The sequence below is a fragment of the Cavia porcellus genome, unplaced genomic scaffold (assembly GCF_034190915.1).
Source record: "Cavia porcellus strain 051 isolate PalLab524CR breed Dunkin Hartley unplaced genomic scaffold, mCavPor4.1 scaffold_5, whole genome shotgun sequence".
NCBI lineage: Eukaryota > Metazoa > Chordata > Mammalia > Rodentia > Caviidae > Cavia > Cavia porcellus.
In genome coordinates this window covers 82,071,127-82,088,889 of record NW_026947488.1, presented here as the reverse complement: position 1 = coordinate 82,088,889, position 17,763 = coordinate 82,071,127, and the positions used below count along the sequence as shown (strand labels likewise).

Sequence of the window (17,763 nt, the reverse complement as noted above, 5' to 3'; positions counted from 1 at the left end):
ATCAGTACGCATCCGACATTAAATAAATCTGCCTCCAAATCCTGGGTGGCATTTTGGTATTTCTGCTTGCCAAGCATTCACACACATCAAAAAAAGAAAAGGTGCTGACCATAGGATTCTATAACCCTGAAGTAGCTCAGAGTTTGTAGACTTTTCCTAGAAATCTTAACCATCGTTTAAATGAGGAATAAGGTCCAGCTTTCTGAAATGGTTTGAATACAGCTCTGCTGGTAGAAAGTACCAAATGCCTGTTAGTATGTTTTACACCCAAGAAACCATTATAGTGAGTTTTTTTGTTTTTTTGGTGTGGCAGGGATTGAACTCATGACCTCATGCCTGCCAGGCAGCACTTACGCCACTGAGCTAAATCCCTGGCAGTCATGGAGCCATTATAAAATTTAGACTAACTTCATTTATTCTCACTTAGAATGTACAGAACTATTACAGGAAGTTAGAAGTCATTACACTGAAAGTTGCTCACATGTACTAGTAAGATGACTTAAGTTTGCAGACCTCTAAGGTGATTTAGAGCCTGTAATTCTTTTTTAAAATTTCCTTCACATAGTCGAAGGGGACACACTGGGTAATACCTTTCTCTACAGTTGAGAACATAAAACTTGTCCCTTGCCCCCAGATACATATCCACAAACTAAAAATATTCTCCTCCATTGACTTACTGCTACATAACATACTTTCTGTAGATTCCCAGAGCAAAGTTTAAGCAGCATGTTTTTGATAGGTCTGTTCACTCAGTAACATATGCATTCACCCAAACAACATACCCAGTGACCGGCCCCATCAGCCTATCTAGCAGCCTGCTTACATACTGGCCAACATTTACAAATCAACTTCATGATCAACTTTTAACTGTAAATGGAAATAAGACACCACCAAGTTTTAAAGAATTACCATAGCTTTTATTTTTGCTTAGTTTTATTAAAAAAATAAATATGTCATAAAGCTTTTGTTTTCTTTAGGGAGAAAAAAATGGAACACTTTCATAAAATCAAATAAGCAATGGTAAGATGTCAACTTGAAAAGATTGGAAATCACTGGTTTACAAGTTGTAACTGAAAGAAATGCCACAGTTGCCCGTTTCATGCCAATGGCAGCAAACAACAGGATCAACTACAGCAAAAATAAATAACTGTGTGGAAGCCCTGGTAAGTGCTTAAACAGACGGATTCACAGATACACCAGTATAGCTCTATGTTGCTTTAGACACAGAAATTCCTGAAAGGTTTTGGGTAAATGACATAACCACAAACATACTAGGAGACTTGGTATCTGAAGGAATTCTGTGATAAATTATTTTGTGAACAACCACTTCCACTTTAGTAAATCCAGATATTTGCTTTGCCTAAGTGAAGTATACCCAGCTGCTGCCACTCTGATGGAGGCAGTAGTACATTCACCTAACAGTGCTCCAGCTGAGCCAGCGACACAATCTCTAAGTCTGTGTTTCTGTTATAAGTAGTGTAAGGTGCAGAGTCAGCCAGGGAACCCAGCTGCATCTGGCCAAGCAGGCAGAAGGGTGGGATTAACCAACGTTAACAATTTCAACCCAACAATCACTTTTGAAAATCTACTTTGTGCAAAGCATGTAATAAACCTTATCAATTTGGTTGAAGATGTACTTCCTTTCGCTAAAATCATCAGTCAGGGGTTAGGTCTGGAACCCCCAAAGAAAGTAATACTGCACACTTCTAAACCTAAAGATTGGCTTTAACCACATTATCTGCCCAATTCCTTCAAATTAAGCTAAATTGTAATGGAAGAGACTGAATTTCCTAAGTTCAAAGTTTAACATTTCAGAATCATGTTTCCTGTGACTGTTAGTGAAAGATTTTGCTGATGACAAAGATTTTTCATTTTTTTAAAAAAAATTCAACTTTCTATAAACAGAACACTGAATTCTGAAGCAAAATGCAGAACAGTTAAAGTCACTGATGTTCTATGTGTTTCAGTTCTGACAGAAAAAAAAATTTCCACCCACAAAATTTCATGAATCTGTGCTACATCAAAGCAAATGATGCTTTGAGTAGGAAATATGCGTGGTAGTGTCAGATCCAGTCAGTTTCATCCATGTGAGGAATCAGAATCCTCACTCTGCTCGTACCCTTCATTTGAAATGGCCAAACTTCTAACAGACCCAAAAAGCCATTAGATCAGTTAGGCTGTTTAGTTTTTCTTGCTTTCTGTTCTCAAATGTTTCTAACATTGCTGCCTATATGTACAAGTGTGAATGTAGAGTACGCCAACTTTAGTCTTTCCCACAGAGTACACTAATAACAATTAGTAAATAATCGAAGAATAAGTGGTCATTTAAAAACTTGTTTATCTTAAAAAAAAATTACACTTTCTAGCACTTAAAAAAATGGGTCTGAAAAGTGACCTATCACTGTGCGCTGCTGTCCCCACCCAGCCCACCCATTCCAAACCTGCTACAAATGCTGGCTTGAGTTCTTATCAAATAATTTAGCAGTATCAAGACTTCTCAAATGGAAACAGTGTTACTGACTTCTTCATATTGGATAACAAAATAAGGGTAACTCTGGTCATCATTAAAAATGACAAAAATCTGAGGCTCAAAGAAATTATCCACACAAGAGTCGTACAGGTCACTGGTGACACTGCCAGGGTTGACTGGAGGGGGCCTTCTCATGCCATGACTGCCCATGGTGTATCTGCCGGTCAGCACTTTGGCCAAAAACATGAAATGGACTCCTTTGGAGGACTTCTTAGAAAAGTTGTGAGAGTAGCTTGCTTTCTTTGCAAAGTAACTGCCTTGTCCAAACATCGTGGCATGCTTGCCGCAGACTCGAGGGTCAAAGTTGTGCTTGCAGATTCCGTCTACAACATCCTGGGATGTTCCATGAAATAAATGTCTCTCGTTTATTATTCTGTCACGGCCAAACATTTTCCTGTTCATATATTCCTTTTTCCTAAAGCAAAAGTAGATGGGGTCAATTAATAAGCACGATGTAGTCAGAACCCCTCTTCATGGCTTGGAGGGGGTGAAACGTAGGAAGACATCAAGAGCAAAATGCTACCAAACACCACAATCAGGTTTAAACTCATTCTCTTCATTTCACAAAAACCCTTTCTCTTCCTCCTCCACCACTATTTGCTTGCTTTATCTTTCAAAATAAATCTGTTCACTTTCCTCTGGATAGCTTCTCCTTGCCCAGTTTCTCTGATCTGAATTTAATTCTGAGATTCCTCAAATCCAAACCTGTTCCCTTTGTACTACACTGCTCTGTGCACTTGGAAGGCAGCACAGAAGAGAGAATAAAAGCAGGGGTCTGGTGCCAGACTGCCTAGGTTCAAACTCCAGCATCTTATTAGCAGCATGACTTTACAGCAAGTTGCCAAACTGTTCTTCCACTCGGTTTTCTCTCTACAAAATGTACACCATTATAACCCTACTTACAGATCTGTTGTAAGGCTTATATGTGAATTGATATGAACATATTACATTCAAGCATTTATCGTGTTTTGCATTTGACATTGGCTACTTTAAGAAAAGTTCTTTTGAACTTTTCATATCTCTGACTCACCTTTTATATTTCTCCCAAAGAAACTGGTTTTGAACTCTCAATATTTGTAAAATTCTATATTTAAACTCAGGCACAGTCTTATGAAAAAGATTGTAAATGATTCGGTAACTTTTGTCTTCTGCAGAAACAGGCACTTGAATAAAGTCCTGAGATGGATGCATATAAACCCAAGTTTCAGGATAAAAGTTTGCTGAGGTGACGCCATCTGGGCAGATGATTTGTGATGATGAAGTTGCTTCAAGAGGTGGAGGAGCCTGAGTGGGAACCCCACCAAGTGTCCTTAAAATGGAGAAGGAACATCAATGTGAAACACTCAGAAGTAAGTACATTTCATGTAATTATTCTCTACCAAAATGTCCAATATAATCTGTATAGTTTAAATACCTGTTTAAAAATTCATTAAGAAAAGTATCTTAGCGCAAATACTGCCTGTACATGAACAACCTATTATTAGCTTCCTCCTCTTCTCCTCCCTGTGGAGAAACTCTGGAATGTATTGCTGCAAGGCAAATAAGCAAGAGCCAATTTATAAATATCTTTACTTTTGAATCTGCGTAAAGCCCTCATTGCCTATAGAGTTCAAAAAACCAAAATAATTTATATACTTTCTCAAACTGTGCTGATCCTAAGTAGAAATGGTATCACTAAAGGCTGTGCAGTACCAAAAATAGGGCAGGGGTAAAAAGGGGGATATGGGGAAAAATTTAAAAGCTTACTTTTATTTCTCTACAAAAAAAAAAAAAAATCATGAAGCAGGCACTTGCCTTTTCATTTCCTTGCCTTTTCATAACTAGAATATTAGTACTACTCAAATTTTACAGATTTGGGTATAAGATAAAGTTAATTACTATAAACTCTGGACACCTGAATGCATAACATGAACTTTTAAATTCAGAAATGTTACTCCTGAAGGGTAAATTTAGATAAGCAGTAAGAAGTTCTGACCCTCACGCCCTGTACTGGGATCAGAATACTGTATCATTCACTGGCACACAGTGGTCACGAGGAAGCAATGATGTCTGCCAAAGTGGATTAGGAAACTGAGATTTTCAAGAGGCTGGTGATCCAGGGGTACAACTGTGCATGTTCATCTACCTAATCTCTAAAATGCATATTACAATTAACCCTCTTCATAATCACAGGCATCTAATACTAAACACATATCACGAACCAGGCTTTTTACAGTGTTGCTAGCTGTCACAACTAACTTTGTTATTCTCACTTTTCAAATAAACCACAGTTCAGAAGAGGTTGAGTAACTAGCCTCAACACAGCTAGCAAAGAGCACAAACAGAATTGGAATCCAGTTTAGATAGTTTCTAAACTCATACTTTCCATTTTCCATATTTTGTACAAGCAAAACACTAGGAAGTGACAGATGGAAGACTAGAATTCCAGCTTTAGTTTACCTGACTGTCATTACTACTACCAGTACTATTACTACTATATTACATAGCCTTGTACCTTTAAGAGATGGCTTAAAAAGGTAAAAGCTACAGAGGCACAATTGTGTTCTCTTTTACCTCCTTCAAGTGGCTGTGCTCTCAATTTAATGTATCTCAAAGTCTTAGTGAGCAGAGTACTAAGTAAGCACATCTAGAACTCACTAAATGCCTCAGGTGTTTGAAGTCTAGGAGCAGATTTAAAGTGAGTTGGTTTCTCCAGTCTTCATGACTGAAGGTATATAGTTTTTGTCCTCAGGAGCATTTTTTTGAGACCTAGTAAGACTCCTTTGGAGGTTCATTTCAGGTATATTTTTCTGGCATAATAGTACACGTTTCTGAAGAGAAGCCTCATTGCTTTCATCAGATTCTTAAAGGTCTATAACTCCTTAAAAAGCCATCATAATTCCAAAGAATGGCAGGAAAGCACAGAATATAAACCCTTTATTTTTAGTCCCTTCTACCCTTGATCTGCAAACTCTCAGCCTACTAGGTCCATTACTTTCAGGAACTGAAGTTACCAACAAAGGTCTCTGGGTTGAGGAAGGGTAACGAATCTGGGTAAGATTCTCCCCTAAACACTATGCCCAAGACAGATTTTAGATTATCTTAGCCTATACTAAAATTCTGAAATTAACAACAGAGAAAACTCTGTTCCTTTTCTTCCTGATATCTATTTTTCCAGTCCATAAATATATAACTTCGTGTGTGTGGGGAAATCAAAGTATGTTATTTATTCATACATGCTTGAAGATGAGCTTGAGAAAATTAATCCTGATATTAAATTAGATTGTATGACTAGCATAAATTCCCAACCACAGATGCTTACAGGCATGCCTGATAAGAAGTCTACATTTTTTTTTTTTAATTTATTTTTTGGTCTTTTTCTTTTTTATCGGTACCCGGGATCGAACTCATGACCACACACTTGCAAGGCAGGTGCTTATGCCGCTGAGCTAAATCCCCAGCCCCTTCTTTTTTTTTTTTTTTTTTAAATATTTTTTAGAAGTCTACATTCTTGTTGCTAAGGAATTTGGGGGATATATATATATACACATATATACACATATATATGTGTATATATATATATATTCCAAACAAAGTTACAAATGTGCCTTTATTTTCTGAGAATGCTGAGTTTTTATTCAGCTCATGGTATTCCCATGATTTTAGCTCACAACCATATTTCCCAGTGCTGTCCTTGTCTTTTCTAGCAAGGCAAAATAAAAAGGTATCAAAACCTGTAGTCAAGGACTTCTCAAGAATGAGTTTTCAGAATCTGAAGTCACTTTTTACCATTCTCTTTTCCTCCCTTTTTTATCATTTTGAAAGATATTTCCTAAACCAACTTCAGTAATAAACAAATACTAGTTCACTTTACCCTTTGGGTAAGGATTCAAAGAAACATGCTAAGCCTTGTCATGACCATGAGGTGAATGAACCTTGAAACATCTAGGTGTACAGAAAATTCATAAATCAGGTCAGCCCCCTCACCCCCACCCCAACCTATCCTCTGCCACCATCCCTGGTTTTTAGACATCTCTGATTCCTTGACAACTGTGGCCTCTTTCACATTTACGTTTTTCTTTGATCCTTTGCATTTGATAACACGAAAGGCACACAAAACTTCAGTTAAGTCATGGTGTCTAGTCACAGTCATTTATTTTTTCTTTAGTGAGACAAGGTCTTAGTCTGCAATTCAGGCTGCCTTTAAACCACCTATACAGCCAGGCTTTCCTTGAACCTTTCTCCTGGCTTAGCCTCTGGAGTGCTGGGATTACAAGTGTGCATCACCATGGCAGGCTCTGCCATCTTCTGAAATCTGCTTTTTGGGGTCATTTTCCCTCCTCCTCTCCTGCAGGTTGGTTTGAATGTCCTACAGCCCCATACTTGAGGGAAGATAGGATTTCGCTGTAGTGAATGAACTTGCTGTTTCTCTGCTCTTTTCGTACCAAAGCATCTGCTTATTCCCTTTGGTTTGCTGAACTTTTACATATACATAATTATTTCTATTTCAAACAGGAAGACTAAAATCTGAAATTTTAAAAAAGAAAGAGTAACTGTTTCTCTTGTGAGCCTATATTATAAATGCAATAAAGTCATTTTGTGGCATTAATTTCACTGCTGCTTATTTTTGTAATTTATCCTTTTATAAAATCTAACTTTAAAAAAAAGATTTTACATAATTACTTGTCTGAGGATTGAAACACACTGATTTTCATCATTTATTAAAACCACCCAATAATACAGCACTTGAATGCACATTCTTATTCTCACATAGAAGCTGTATCTTGCTTGACTGGCTCAGCATGCCAAGCTGCTGGTCTCACTAATGAGTTCTACTATCTTACCAGGAAGACAATATGTCCCTAACTACTGGACGCTGACAGTAACTCCAACTGTGAGCTAGTGAAATCCCAGAAGCAACATTTTTATTCTAAAAAAAAAAACAACCAATAAAACCTTGGAAGGTAAAAATGTCCACATTTGGACTTGAAGAATCAATACATATTTCTAATCAGCCTTAATATAAAATTTCTTTTAAATACTGATCATTTCAGGAAACATGGAGCAGATAGATAGAACACAGGGCTCTTGACCATGCTAGCCAAATAATCTAATACTGAAGTATATGCCCACCTTTTAAAATTTTATTTGAAATAAGATCTTGCTATTTTGCCTAGGCTGGGCTGAAACTTGTGATAATTCTACCTTAATCTCCCAGGTACCTAGGATTAAAGATGTACACCATCCTGCCTGTCTTGTATTTTGTTTTTAATGATCCTTTCAGTACTAGAACCAACTGTCATAGCCTGGGAAAAACCACAGTTTTGAGCTTGAAATAAAAATAGTAGGAATATAAAAACATCTACAAAAATCAAAGATCAGGAGGGCAAACTAGTATTATTTGGGACCGCAAGTTCATAAAATCAAGTAGATCTGGAGCTTTAAAAAAAAAAAAATCAATCTTTATAAATGGCATGTCTAACTGGAAGATAGCCAAACTAACAGTAATATGCCCACCTTTCAGTAAGATGTGCCAATGGGCTGTCTAGAGGGATAAAGAATGGTAATTAAAAAGAAGAAATCTTACCCACAATGCAAAAGACTGAGTTCAAATTTACCCTTTTATTAAGAAATTGTATTCTTAGAAAATGATACTATTTAGTGACTATCTTAAGAAGACAAACATTACTTAAACAAAGTAGATTTGAAAAAGTGGATTTTTTCCAATTCAAATTCACTCATGGAAGAAAGAATGGTGAATATCATTCTTATCTGGGCTGAGAAAACTGATAACATGGAGAGGTCTCATTTGGAAGTAATCTACATAGAAAGGAAAATTAATTAAATAAATTAAATGGAAAATTAACTTTTCCATGAAGGAAACAAAAGCAAATTCTGTACCTCATTCCAAACATTTTCTTTTACTTTGCTTCTCAGTTCAGATAATCTAATAGGACACACAGTCCCCTAGTATTGTGTTAATTGTAGCTTACTATAACTCAATTTATTGAAAAATTAAATCCAAAGAATAATTCAAAATTTCACATGTTAGCGGTAACAGCCAAAATAGTGTTTTAATTTTGAATCTTTTTATTTCTGGCATTCAGTAGTGCGCTCAGATAAAAATCAAAGTTAAGACAAAAGCTTCCCCTGGACACTTACTGTAAATATGGGAGTAGTATAAAACAAGAGCGGAAGAGTGGCCTCCTTTTTATTTCTCTGCTGAAGAATGAGTTGTGGAGGATGTAGTGGTTATTCCACATCATAAATCGGACCTCTGTCAGGCCCCTAGAATTAGCTTCTTCAATCAATCGAATAACAGACTACAGGATAGAAAATACAAGGTAAATAAGAAAAGCAGGCTAATAAACAATCATTACAAAATACAAAAATTTAACCAAAGGCAAAAATAGTAAACCTCACTTTTAACATCAGAGGAATTTCAATAAAGTACAATGAGTCACATTAACTTCTTATGTGTTCCATTATTCTCCACAAAATGCTCCCTGTTCAGAACACAGATATCCACCCTCATGAAACATGTGAGAATTACTGTATGCTGAGAATTACTGTAGGCTGAGAATTACTGTATGCTATTTTCAACCTTAAAATGTCTTGGAGATTTTTTCAGTTTCTTAAGGGAGTCTTCAGAAGGGGAATTAAAAATGGTAGTATACAAAATTAAGCAATAATGAAAACCAAGTTCTGAACCTGAGAATCCTCTGAGGAGATAAATAGTCACAATCTAAATTTTCTGAGAATACATTTTAAACAGCTTCTTAACTTTGTTTGGAAGACAGATACTAGTAAAGAGAAGTGGGTGTGATGAGGTGTGCTCTTCATCCCAGCTCCTTGACAGGCTGAGGCAGAGACCCTCAGAAGCCAGTCTGGGCAATTTAGCGAGACTGGCTCAAAAATTAAAAAGGGCTAGGGGATAGGGTATTGCTCAGTGGCACACACAGCACTTGCCTAATATGTTTAAGGTCCTGGGTCCAATCTCCAGTATGAGGGGTAGCAATATTTAATATTGTATTTTATAGCATTTAACATTCAGTCACATGCTTTTGCTAATATCTTTAAAACAATCTGGTAATTTTGGATTTAATTTGTTTAAAACTGGTAAACAATCTCTCCCTTTTGTAATGCTAGAAATGAATTCAATTATATTGAAGAAGTGAAATTAATCTTGAAAGTTTATTTCAAGCTATTTAACTTGACTTATGATTGCGGTTTGGAAGCAAAGTAAACCATACTTTTAAAACCTTGCTATGCAACTGATGAGCTAGTCTCACCATTTTAAAATAAGGATATATGTGTACATATGACAATAAATGATTTGCCTGATCACATTTCAATAAAACATTTTCAAGTACTTCTTCAAGAGACCTGAGAGTGATTCTACCATGATTCTGAAATGGCTAAATGCAATACATACACGTGACTCAATCTCCTTAAGCCCAAGGAGCCAGATATAGCAGAAAGTTAAATCAGTTCTTATCTCTTTAAAATTATTCCAAAGGAAGCCAGAGTGGTGCATGCATGTAATACCACCACTTGGGAGGCTGTGCAGGATCATTTCAAGTTCGAGACCAGCCTGGGCTACAATGTGAGCTCAAGGTCAGCCTGAACTGCACAATGAGACCCTGTCTCAAAAAGACAAAAAAATTAAAAAAGAAAAAGAAAATAAATTTACGTCAAAGCTGAGGGCTGGGGCCAGACCTTAGAAGTACTGTATTTAGGGGCTGTGATTTGGCTCAGCGGCATAAGCACCTGCCTTGCAAGCAGGCAGTTGTGAGTTCGATCCCTGGTATCGATAAAAAGGAAAAAGATCAAAAAAAAAAAAAAAAAAAAAAAAAAAAAGAAGTACAGTGTTTATCTAGGTCTGATCCTCAGAATCACATAAAGAAAACATTAAATCAGAAAATTATTCCAAAAACATAGCTATGCCTAAGTACTCCATCACCATTGCGTAAGAGTCTTGGGAAGGTATTTTAGCTCTTTTATAAAAATGGTATTCTATTTATGGATATTTTATTAATGGAAAAAAACCATTTTCAGAAAAATGGAGAAAAAGTTTTCACCTGAATCAATTTTACACCTTATAAGCTCTTTGTTATGACTTATAGTTCTGGCTAATCACTGTCAAAAAGCAAGAAAGACAGAATATACCAAGACAAAAAACATTAAATGTACTTAAAAAAAAAAAAAAAAAAAAAAAAAAAAGGAAAGTGTAAATACCTCAGGATATTCTCTCCATCCAAAGTGTTCTCTACAGAAGAATTTCCAAACTGTATGGTAAATAGAGTTGACATTGCTAGAGGGTGGTGTGGATAGCCTTCGGAGTTGATCAAATTCAGTTGTCTCATACACATTCATGGCATTCAAATCTGCCCAAAATTCTTGTCCTCTAAAAAGACCCAAGAAAAAAACTGCTAAATAAATATAACTAAATACCATACATTAAAAATATGTAGTATTGCCATTTTTAAAACTTGCTTTACTTGGAATGAAAGGTCATTATTGATTGACTTCCCTGAATCCATTCCCTTTCTTAACAAGACCAAAATTTCCAGGTCAGAGTTAGGACAGAAATGGTACAAACAACATCCCTGACCTAAATCAAGAAGAAAAATAATTTGGATTAAGAGTGTGGGTTATGAGAACATTTTGTCTCTTTTACTATCTGGTCTATCTACTGCTGCTGAATCAACCCTATGTAAACAACTCCATAGTTTTTGGGGGAAAAGCTCTACTATATAAACCAGATTCATTGAAAAATTGATAGAGTATGGTCCAATTAAAACATGTATATTTCCTTTTTAGTGAAACCTTAAGGTTGGAAACATTTGAAGCAATCTTTTAAGTAACTGAAAATGTCCATCATACTTTTTATGTATGTCTGAAAATTTCCCTAAGAGAATATACAAATAAAACATGACATATTAACAGAAAACCAAACTCCTGAATTTCTTCCTTCATATTTTTTCCTACTTTTAGTGCAGATTTCTAAATAGACGTCTGCATAACATACTCCAGTTACAATAACATTCAGAACAACCCGCACTCTGAAATTCAAGTGTTAGGATACATTTTCCCAAAGCTAACTTATTTGCTTGACATAAATTAGGATTTTGAAAAAGGTGATATCTTTTACCAAATTTTGGTTAGAACATATTCCTAAATGCTGCTCTTAATATACTTGTTTTAAGGACTATTAATTGATATTTTATGCAGCAAAAACTGTGGTCAAATGTTTGAAAAATACGTGTTACACAAATTAAATTACTGCAGCCTCCCCATAGTCCTTTAACATGCTAAGGCACACACTGAAGTACTATGTAAGTTTATAAAATATCTTTCCAAACCTACAACAATGCTCTCACTTTGCTCTTAGAAAACCTACTTCTCACCCACAATCCTGATGTAAAGAACTTGTGAATCAGGTTCTGTTCTATGAAGAAAAACTCAAGCCATATACCCATCTGTCGGGTATATGACAAAAAGTACATAATCTGTAAATTCAGTATATTCCTTTAAAATTCCTACCGTACACCTCCAATTTCTTTCTTAGAAAGAACATAAGTTGCAGTCCTTAAAATGATATAATTTAATTAAGCATAAAATGGAAATAAGAAAAATGTAATTTAAGATCACATTTCATCACTGATGTAAAAAGATGAATGATAAAATCTAACATTTAAAAGGAAGAGTTTCTGGGAAACCCTGAAAAGGAAAAAAAAAAATCCCTCAAAACTGAAACTCTTCTACCTAAATCAAACTCCATATTAAACAATCTTCATTTAACTTCAGGAGAATTTAATGTTATACCTGAGAAAACAAATATGAATCTTTCCTCATCTTAAGACCATTTCAAGTTTCTAAATACATTTTCCCCTTTAAACGTACTTCCTAGTAACTCTCCCCAATAATGAGTTAACAAGGTCTTAGTACTTTCCTTAGTATTTTTTTAGAACAGACATTATTATTTTTTTTTTTTTCTTTTTCATTTTTATCGGTACTGGGGATCAAACTCACAACCGCCTGCTTACAAGGCAGGTACTTATGCCACTGAGCTAAATCTCCAGCCCTGAACAGACATTATGTTAACATACATTAAAACAGCCAATGTTTTTGCTGTGTCAAATTATTTTGGACTTCATTCTAGCAGTATCTGTGTAAATCTGCATTACTAAAACCTCAAAAATAATAATTTGCATGAGAAAGACATCTACAACTACAGCTTTTGCTACATTCTCTGTGCATTTCAGTCCTTTAGGCATTATCAAATTTCTCTAGCAAATCCTAATTTATTACAATCAGCTCTTCTTGGGATTGATGTATCAAAGTACTGTTTAGCTGTATTTGATTTTTCCAATATGCTTTTCTAGACTTGACAAGAGACAAAAACAAATTTGAAAAAAATTATCTTTTATAAGATTAATTTTTACCACCTGCTCTCCCTTAAACAAGGAATTCTTTAAAACTCCAAAGCCAAGTTTTTCCTGCACAATCTGTATCAGTATGTGTGGAATACAGTTGCCAAATATTCAACACCCACCCTACTTCTTTATGAAACCATTGTTTCCTGTTATCAAAAAGCAGTTTTAAGCATCTCTGTGTGATAATGGTAATGGTAGGCTGAATGAGGCAACACACAAAGAACAGATTTAGCCCTTGTTTTCTAGGGATGTCAAGAGAGGAATAACTAATATAGTATCAAACCAAATAGTTTATCTGCCCAATTAAATTCATCAATGGCAAATACAACCAAGGAATATGAGGACAAAGAATAGACACAGCATTACGGGAGAGAAAGTGGTGATGGCACCCAGGAATAGATAAAGGTTAGGAAAAATAAAAGGCTTTATCACAGCAAGATAGCTTTGTGTAAAAAAGAATTTTAGGAGTAGTTTAAGTATCATGAAACATCAGTGGTGAGTAAAGAAAGGGTTGTGTACAGAGAAAAAGAAAAAAGAGTTCTCCAAGTGCTTTGTTTCTTGGAAAGGAGCAGTTCATATAACTTGAGGAGACATTCTCTAGAGGATACACGGAAGATGAAGAAATGTGAACCAGGATGTAACAGGCAATGTGAGAGCTGTCAGGCCACGAGCTGAGAAGACAGTTCAAGGACTCAGAACCTTAAAACATAGTAAGAGTGGGAATTTACTGTATAGTGCTGATAAAGGTATGGATAAAAGGTCAAAGCAGTAAATATAAAATGTGTGAGAACAGATCAAAAGAATCAGTGCTTGAGGTTAACAGATGGGGGTGGGGGTGGTCTCTGCAAACACAAGGCACTATAATCTTGGTGGATGAAAACCTTAACTGGCCTAAAAAGCAACCCACAGAACCATGGCCAGAAGGGAGTAAGGGAGGTACACACTATGTAGTAGGATTTAGAGTTTGCTAAATATATTATGTGGCTAAATGAATCACTATTTACTATACCTACTATAGAACTCTATCATGAAAAAGAAAAAAGTCTAGATACTTTATAATGATTCTGTAGAACAGTTCTCCTCTTACTCAACAAATATTTTCACAATTGAGCAAAAATTTTCCAACATACACTTATTACCAATGCAAAGACACCAACACCCACGAAATCAGGAAGTATTGCCCACAAGCATTTTTTCTGCCTTTCAGATGCTAAGAAGAAAATTAAGAGGCTACAATGTGAATGACAAACACATTTAAATCAGAATCAAAACCAATAAACTGGTGTATTTGAAACAAATTAGTAAATACACCATTTTTGCTAGGATACATAGTTCTTAATGTCACACATTCAGGAATTCAGTAAAGAGCCTAAGATGTTAGGGAATTTTTCTACTTATAAGTTTTTGAAGCCAAGATGATAATGCAACAATTTGTAAAAAAATAACAAAACAACCTTAAGTAGATATATTGAGTAGTTACTGGCTTATGCACCAGGTAATGATGAAAGAGATAAAATGCAACGTTAACACCAACAGGGTACACAGCAAACCCTGTGGCACAGTGTGAAATATGGCATAAAGGTGGTTTCAAGACAACTCAGAATGGATGAAATGCTAAATCCAGCCAGCTACAGGGCAGACCACTCGAGGCAGGACACCACAGGAAGAGTGTGTACAAGCTAACCAAGCAAGGGATGAGAAAAGTGCAAGAAGCACATGCAGTTCATGTGAGAGGTCAAGGGTATGTGTATGACAGAGGTGATAAGAGACAATCCTGACCTGGAGAGGTTGGTTAGGGCCAGATAACGAAGAGTTTTGTATGCTGGGTTTACAGGTTAGGTTTGATCCTGTGGACATTAAGAATCACTAGTGGACTTTCAGCAAGGTGCACATTTAACTGTTTCCTAAAATTTTTTATTAGTACATATTTGTAGTACATAATTTTACATTCTAGTATGTTCTCAAAAGTTAAAGACATACCACAGTGATACATACATACCCATGTTTATAGCAGTACAACCTGCCAAGGATGGTAGTATAAAGGGCTGATTTATTTTAGTAGGAGAGAATAAAAAGACTAGCACTTATTCGCTAGATATTTCTTAGCATATTTATTAATATTATTCTACACTTAGCTATTTATAGTCATTAGATTGCACATGAGACAAATGATGACAGTACAATGATTCAAGAGACATTTGGAAATTAGGATCAAACTGCAGGAAGGACAATTACATGTGGGGAGGAGAAAAAAGCCTAGGATGTGCCCTACGTTTCTGACTTGGGTGACTGGAAAATTGTGGCATTAACTAAGGCTGAACTCGTTCATGTTGGAAGATGATGTAAATAAAACACAAAACTCAGATTTAGCAGCAAAGCTTCAAATTAAGTATAAACTTTTCTGAATACTAATTTGGTTAGTTTTAACCAGACTAGTTAGACTTCAGAATGTTGGTTTCTAGTCTATAAAAATTAACTAGTTTCTATAAGGATAAACCTGTAACCTCAAATGATGAGCACCTACCTTCGTGAGACTAACCAATCACAATTAGTCAGCTTTTTAATTTTTTTACTGCACCATAAAGTGAAAATATCTTGCCAAACTAATGCTCATAATGATGGATAAAGATTAAATACAGTTTTTTTTTTTTTGTCTTTTTCCTTTTTATCGGTACCAGGGATCGAACTCACGACTGCCTGCTTGCAAGGCAGGCGCTTATGCTGCTGAGCTAAATCCCCAGCCCCATGATTAAGTACAGTTTTGAGAGTATTTAGGCTCTTCCGCTACTGTATTAAGACAAGCCTGACAGATAGGGTATGTCTGGTGATGCTCAAGAAATTTCATAGGCACATAAAATGTAGCTGGTTTTTGATATCTAGCTTTGATGTTTCCAGGACTCATTTAGTAATGCTGAAATACCTGGTAGCTTCTATATCCCTCCAATGGAATATACACTGCCAACACATTTTGTGAAGCAGTGTAGTTATTAAGCTTCAAAGAACTATGTACTCATAGTTCCCTTGGGAAGCACAGTAACTGTCACTCTGTTACTAATTAGGATTTTGCTAACATTGCTTCAAATAATGTTCAGGAAGGAAATAACTTACCTATAAATGCTGAAATCCAATGTAACATCTTTTCGTATCAGAGGTTAAGGTTCTACACTTAATTTCTATAGGATGATATTGAGTCTTGGTGACAACTGAACTTCTCTGTATTTGGAAGTAGATGTAGACAGATAGATACTCATAAATTAAAATTACAAGTTTACATTATTATGCCTATAGCCTCTGTGTTATTGGACAAACTAAAATCAAAGGTTTATTTCAAATTAAATTTTCCTATTTTTAGGAGTCTCCAACATAACTGTGGCAAGATCACTGAGGTTTAGATAAACTCCATGAAACTAACACAAAACTTGTATCACGGATTTACCTAATGGTTTTAAATACCTCAAAAGGTTTCAAGGTAGATAAATGCAAGACCTTTTTCAGGATCAGCTTTTTAAAAGTGTCATAATTAAGAGAAAATTCTGGCTGTGTGTGCTGTACCCTTGGTCTCCTCTGGGACATTTTACAAACATGTGAATTTCTAAGAAAATATAATCAGTTTCTGACTAGGATGCTGTCTGGAATCACATTTATCTGTGTGCCAAACACTTAAGTCTGATTTTAAAAATCTTAAGCATCTAATCTGTGGTCTTAAAATCATTCTGTGCAGCAAAAATGTTAAAGAAGGTTAAGGAATGTTAAAAGGGAGGGGGGCAGGCAAATTTTTCTAAATTAAAGAATATGCCCTTTTTAACTTTGGTTTAATTGTATATTCTCCAAAATAATGTAGGGGAACTCAACAAACACGTAACACAGCTTGTTCTCCTCAAAAAGCTCTGATACCAAGACATGTTTGAATTCATCTACTTTGCTAAATTTCTAATAAATAAGATCATATGTTGAAGTCCTTACTTGCTATCTCCACCAATGAATGCAACCAATAAAAGCAAATTATAATATCCACTTAAGAGAAAAAAGCTAACAAAATATCTTACTGCCATCTATTTATGGAGGCATGTGCCCTGAAGATACCAGAAATGTCATACAGCTTTAACTTTCATCCAAGTTCAATCACATGTCCTGAGACCAGCAGAAGGTAACTATAAGTGAGACATACTTCTCATCTGTAGTCTATTTAGGAAGTGAAACTTAATTTCTATAAAAACAGCTGGGATAGAAAGCACAAGACATTTTTTTAAAGCTTGGGATTAAAAACCATGCCACGCCTTTTACATTATCTTAAATTATACAGTTATGAAAATGAGTATTCCTTTAAGTGAAACATTTTTAAAGACTAAGAGGTTCCTATATTTTATTTTTAAGTTGACAATAAAAAAGGCTGTTCTATATTCAAGGCACACATACTGATTATTTTTTCAATTTGATGGTATTAAAATCATATAAAACTTGTTTATAAAACTTTCCTAAACAAATATAAAAAATACTAAATATAAGTGATAAACTGTAAAAATGTGTTTTCAAATAATCTTTTAATTCAGAACTCATTTTCACAGAAATGAAATTCTAATTATAAATAATTGCCATATATTCTAATTATCTCTAGTAAAATATGTATCTTTTTTCATGTTTGATGTGTAAACTATAAACAACTCCCCCAAAAAAGGGTTTTATTTAAAATGTTCTCTTACTTAGCCTTGTCTTTCTTCCCCATTTTGTCCAGATAAATTTACTGATAAATAAAACAACTGGAAATATACTCCTCGATGGCCTATTATGTATTTGGTGCCAAGAACCACGAGGTAA

At 35.3% G+C, this 17,763-nt stretch overlaps 1 protein-coding gene across 5 annotated transcripts in view; it reads right to left on the bottom strand.

Moving 5' to 3' along the window:
- Positions 1-895: 895 nt before the first annotated feature.
- Positions 896-17,763, bottom strand: part of Tiparp (TCDD inducible poly(ADP-ribose) polymerase) — a 28,371-nt gene continuing 11,503 nt past the window's right edge. For 3 of the 5 annotated variants that reach the window (XM_063249234.1, XM_005008658.4, XM_063249235.1), the window contains exons 3-6: positions 10,748-10,916; positions 8,672-8,832; positions 3,561-3,839; positions 896-2,945 (exon numbers count right to left, since the gene is read on the bottom strand). In XM_063249234.1, the coding sequence (XP_063105304.1) occupies positions 2,498-2,945; positions 3,561-3,839; positions 8,672-8,832; positions 10,748-10,916 (1,057 nt within the window). In that variant the 3' untranslated portion in view covers positions 896-2,497. The remainder of the gene's footprint in view (positions 2,946-3,560; positions 3,840-8,671; positions 8,833-10,747; positions 10,917-17,763) is intronic. The other 2 variants (XM_063249236.1, XM_063249237.1) reach the window with 2 other exon arrangements.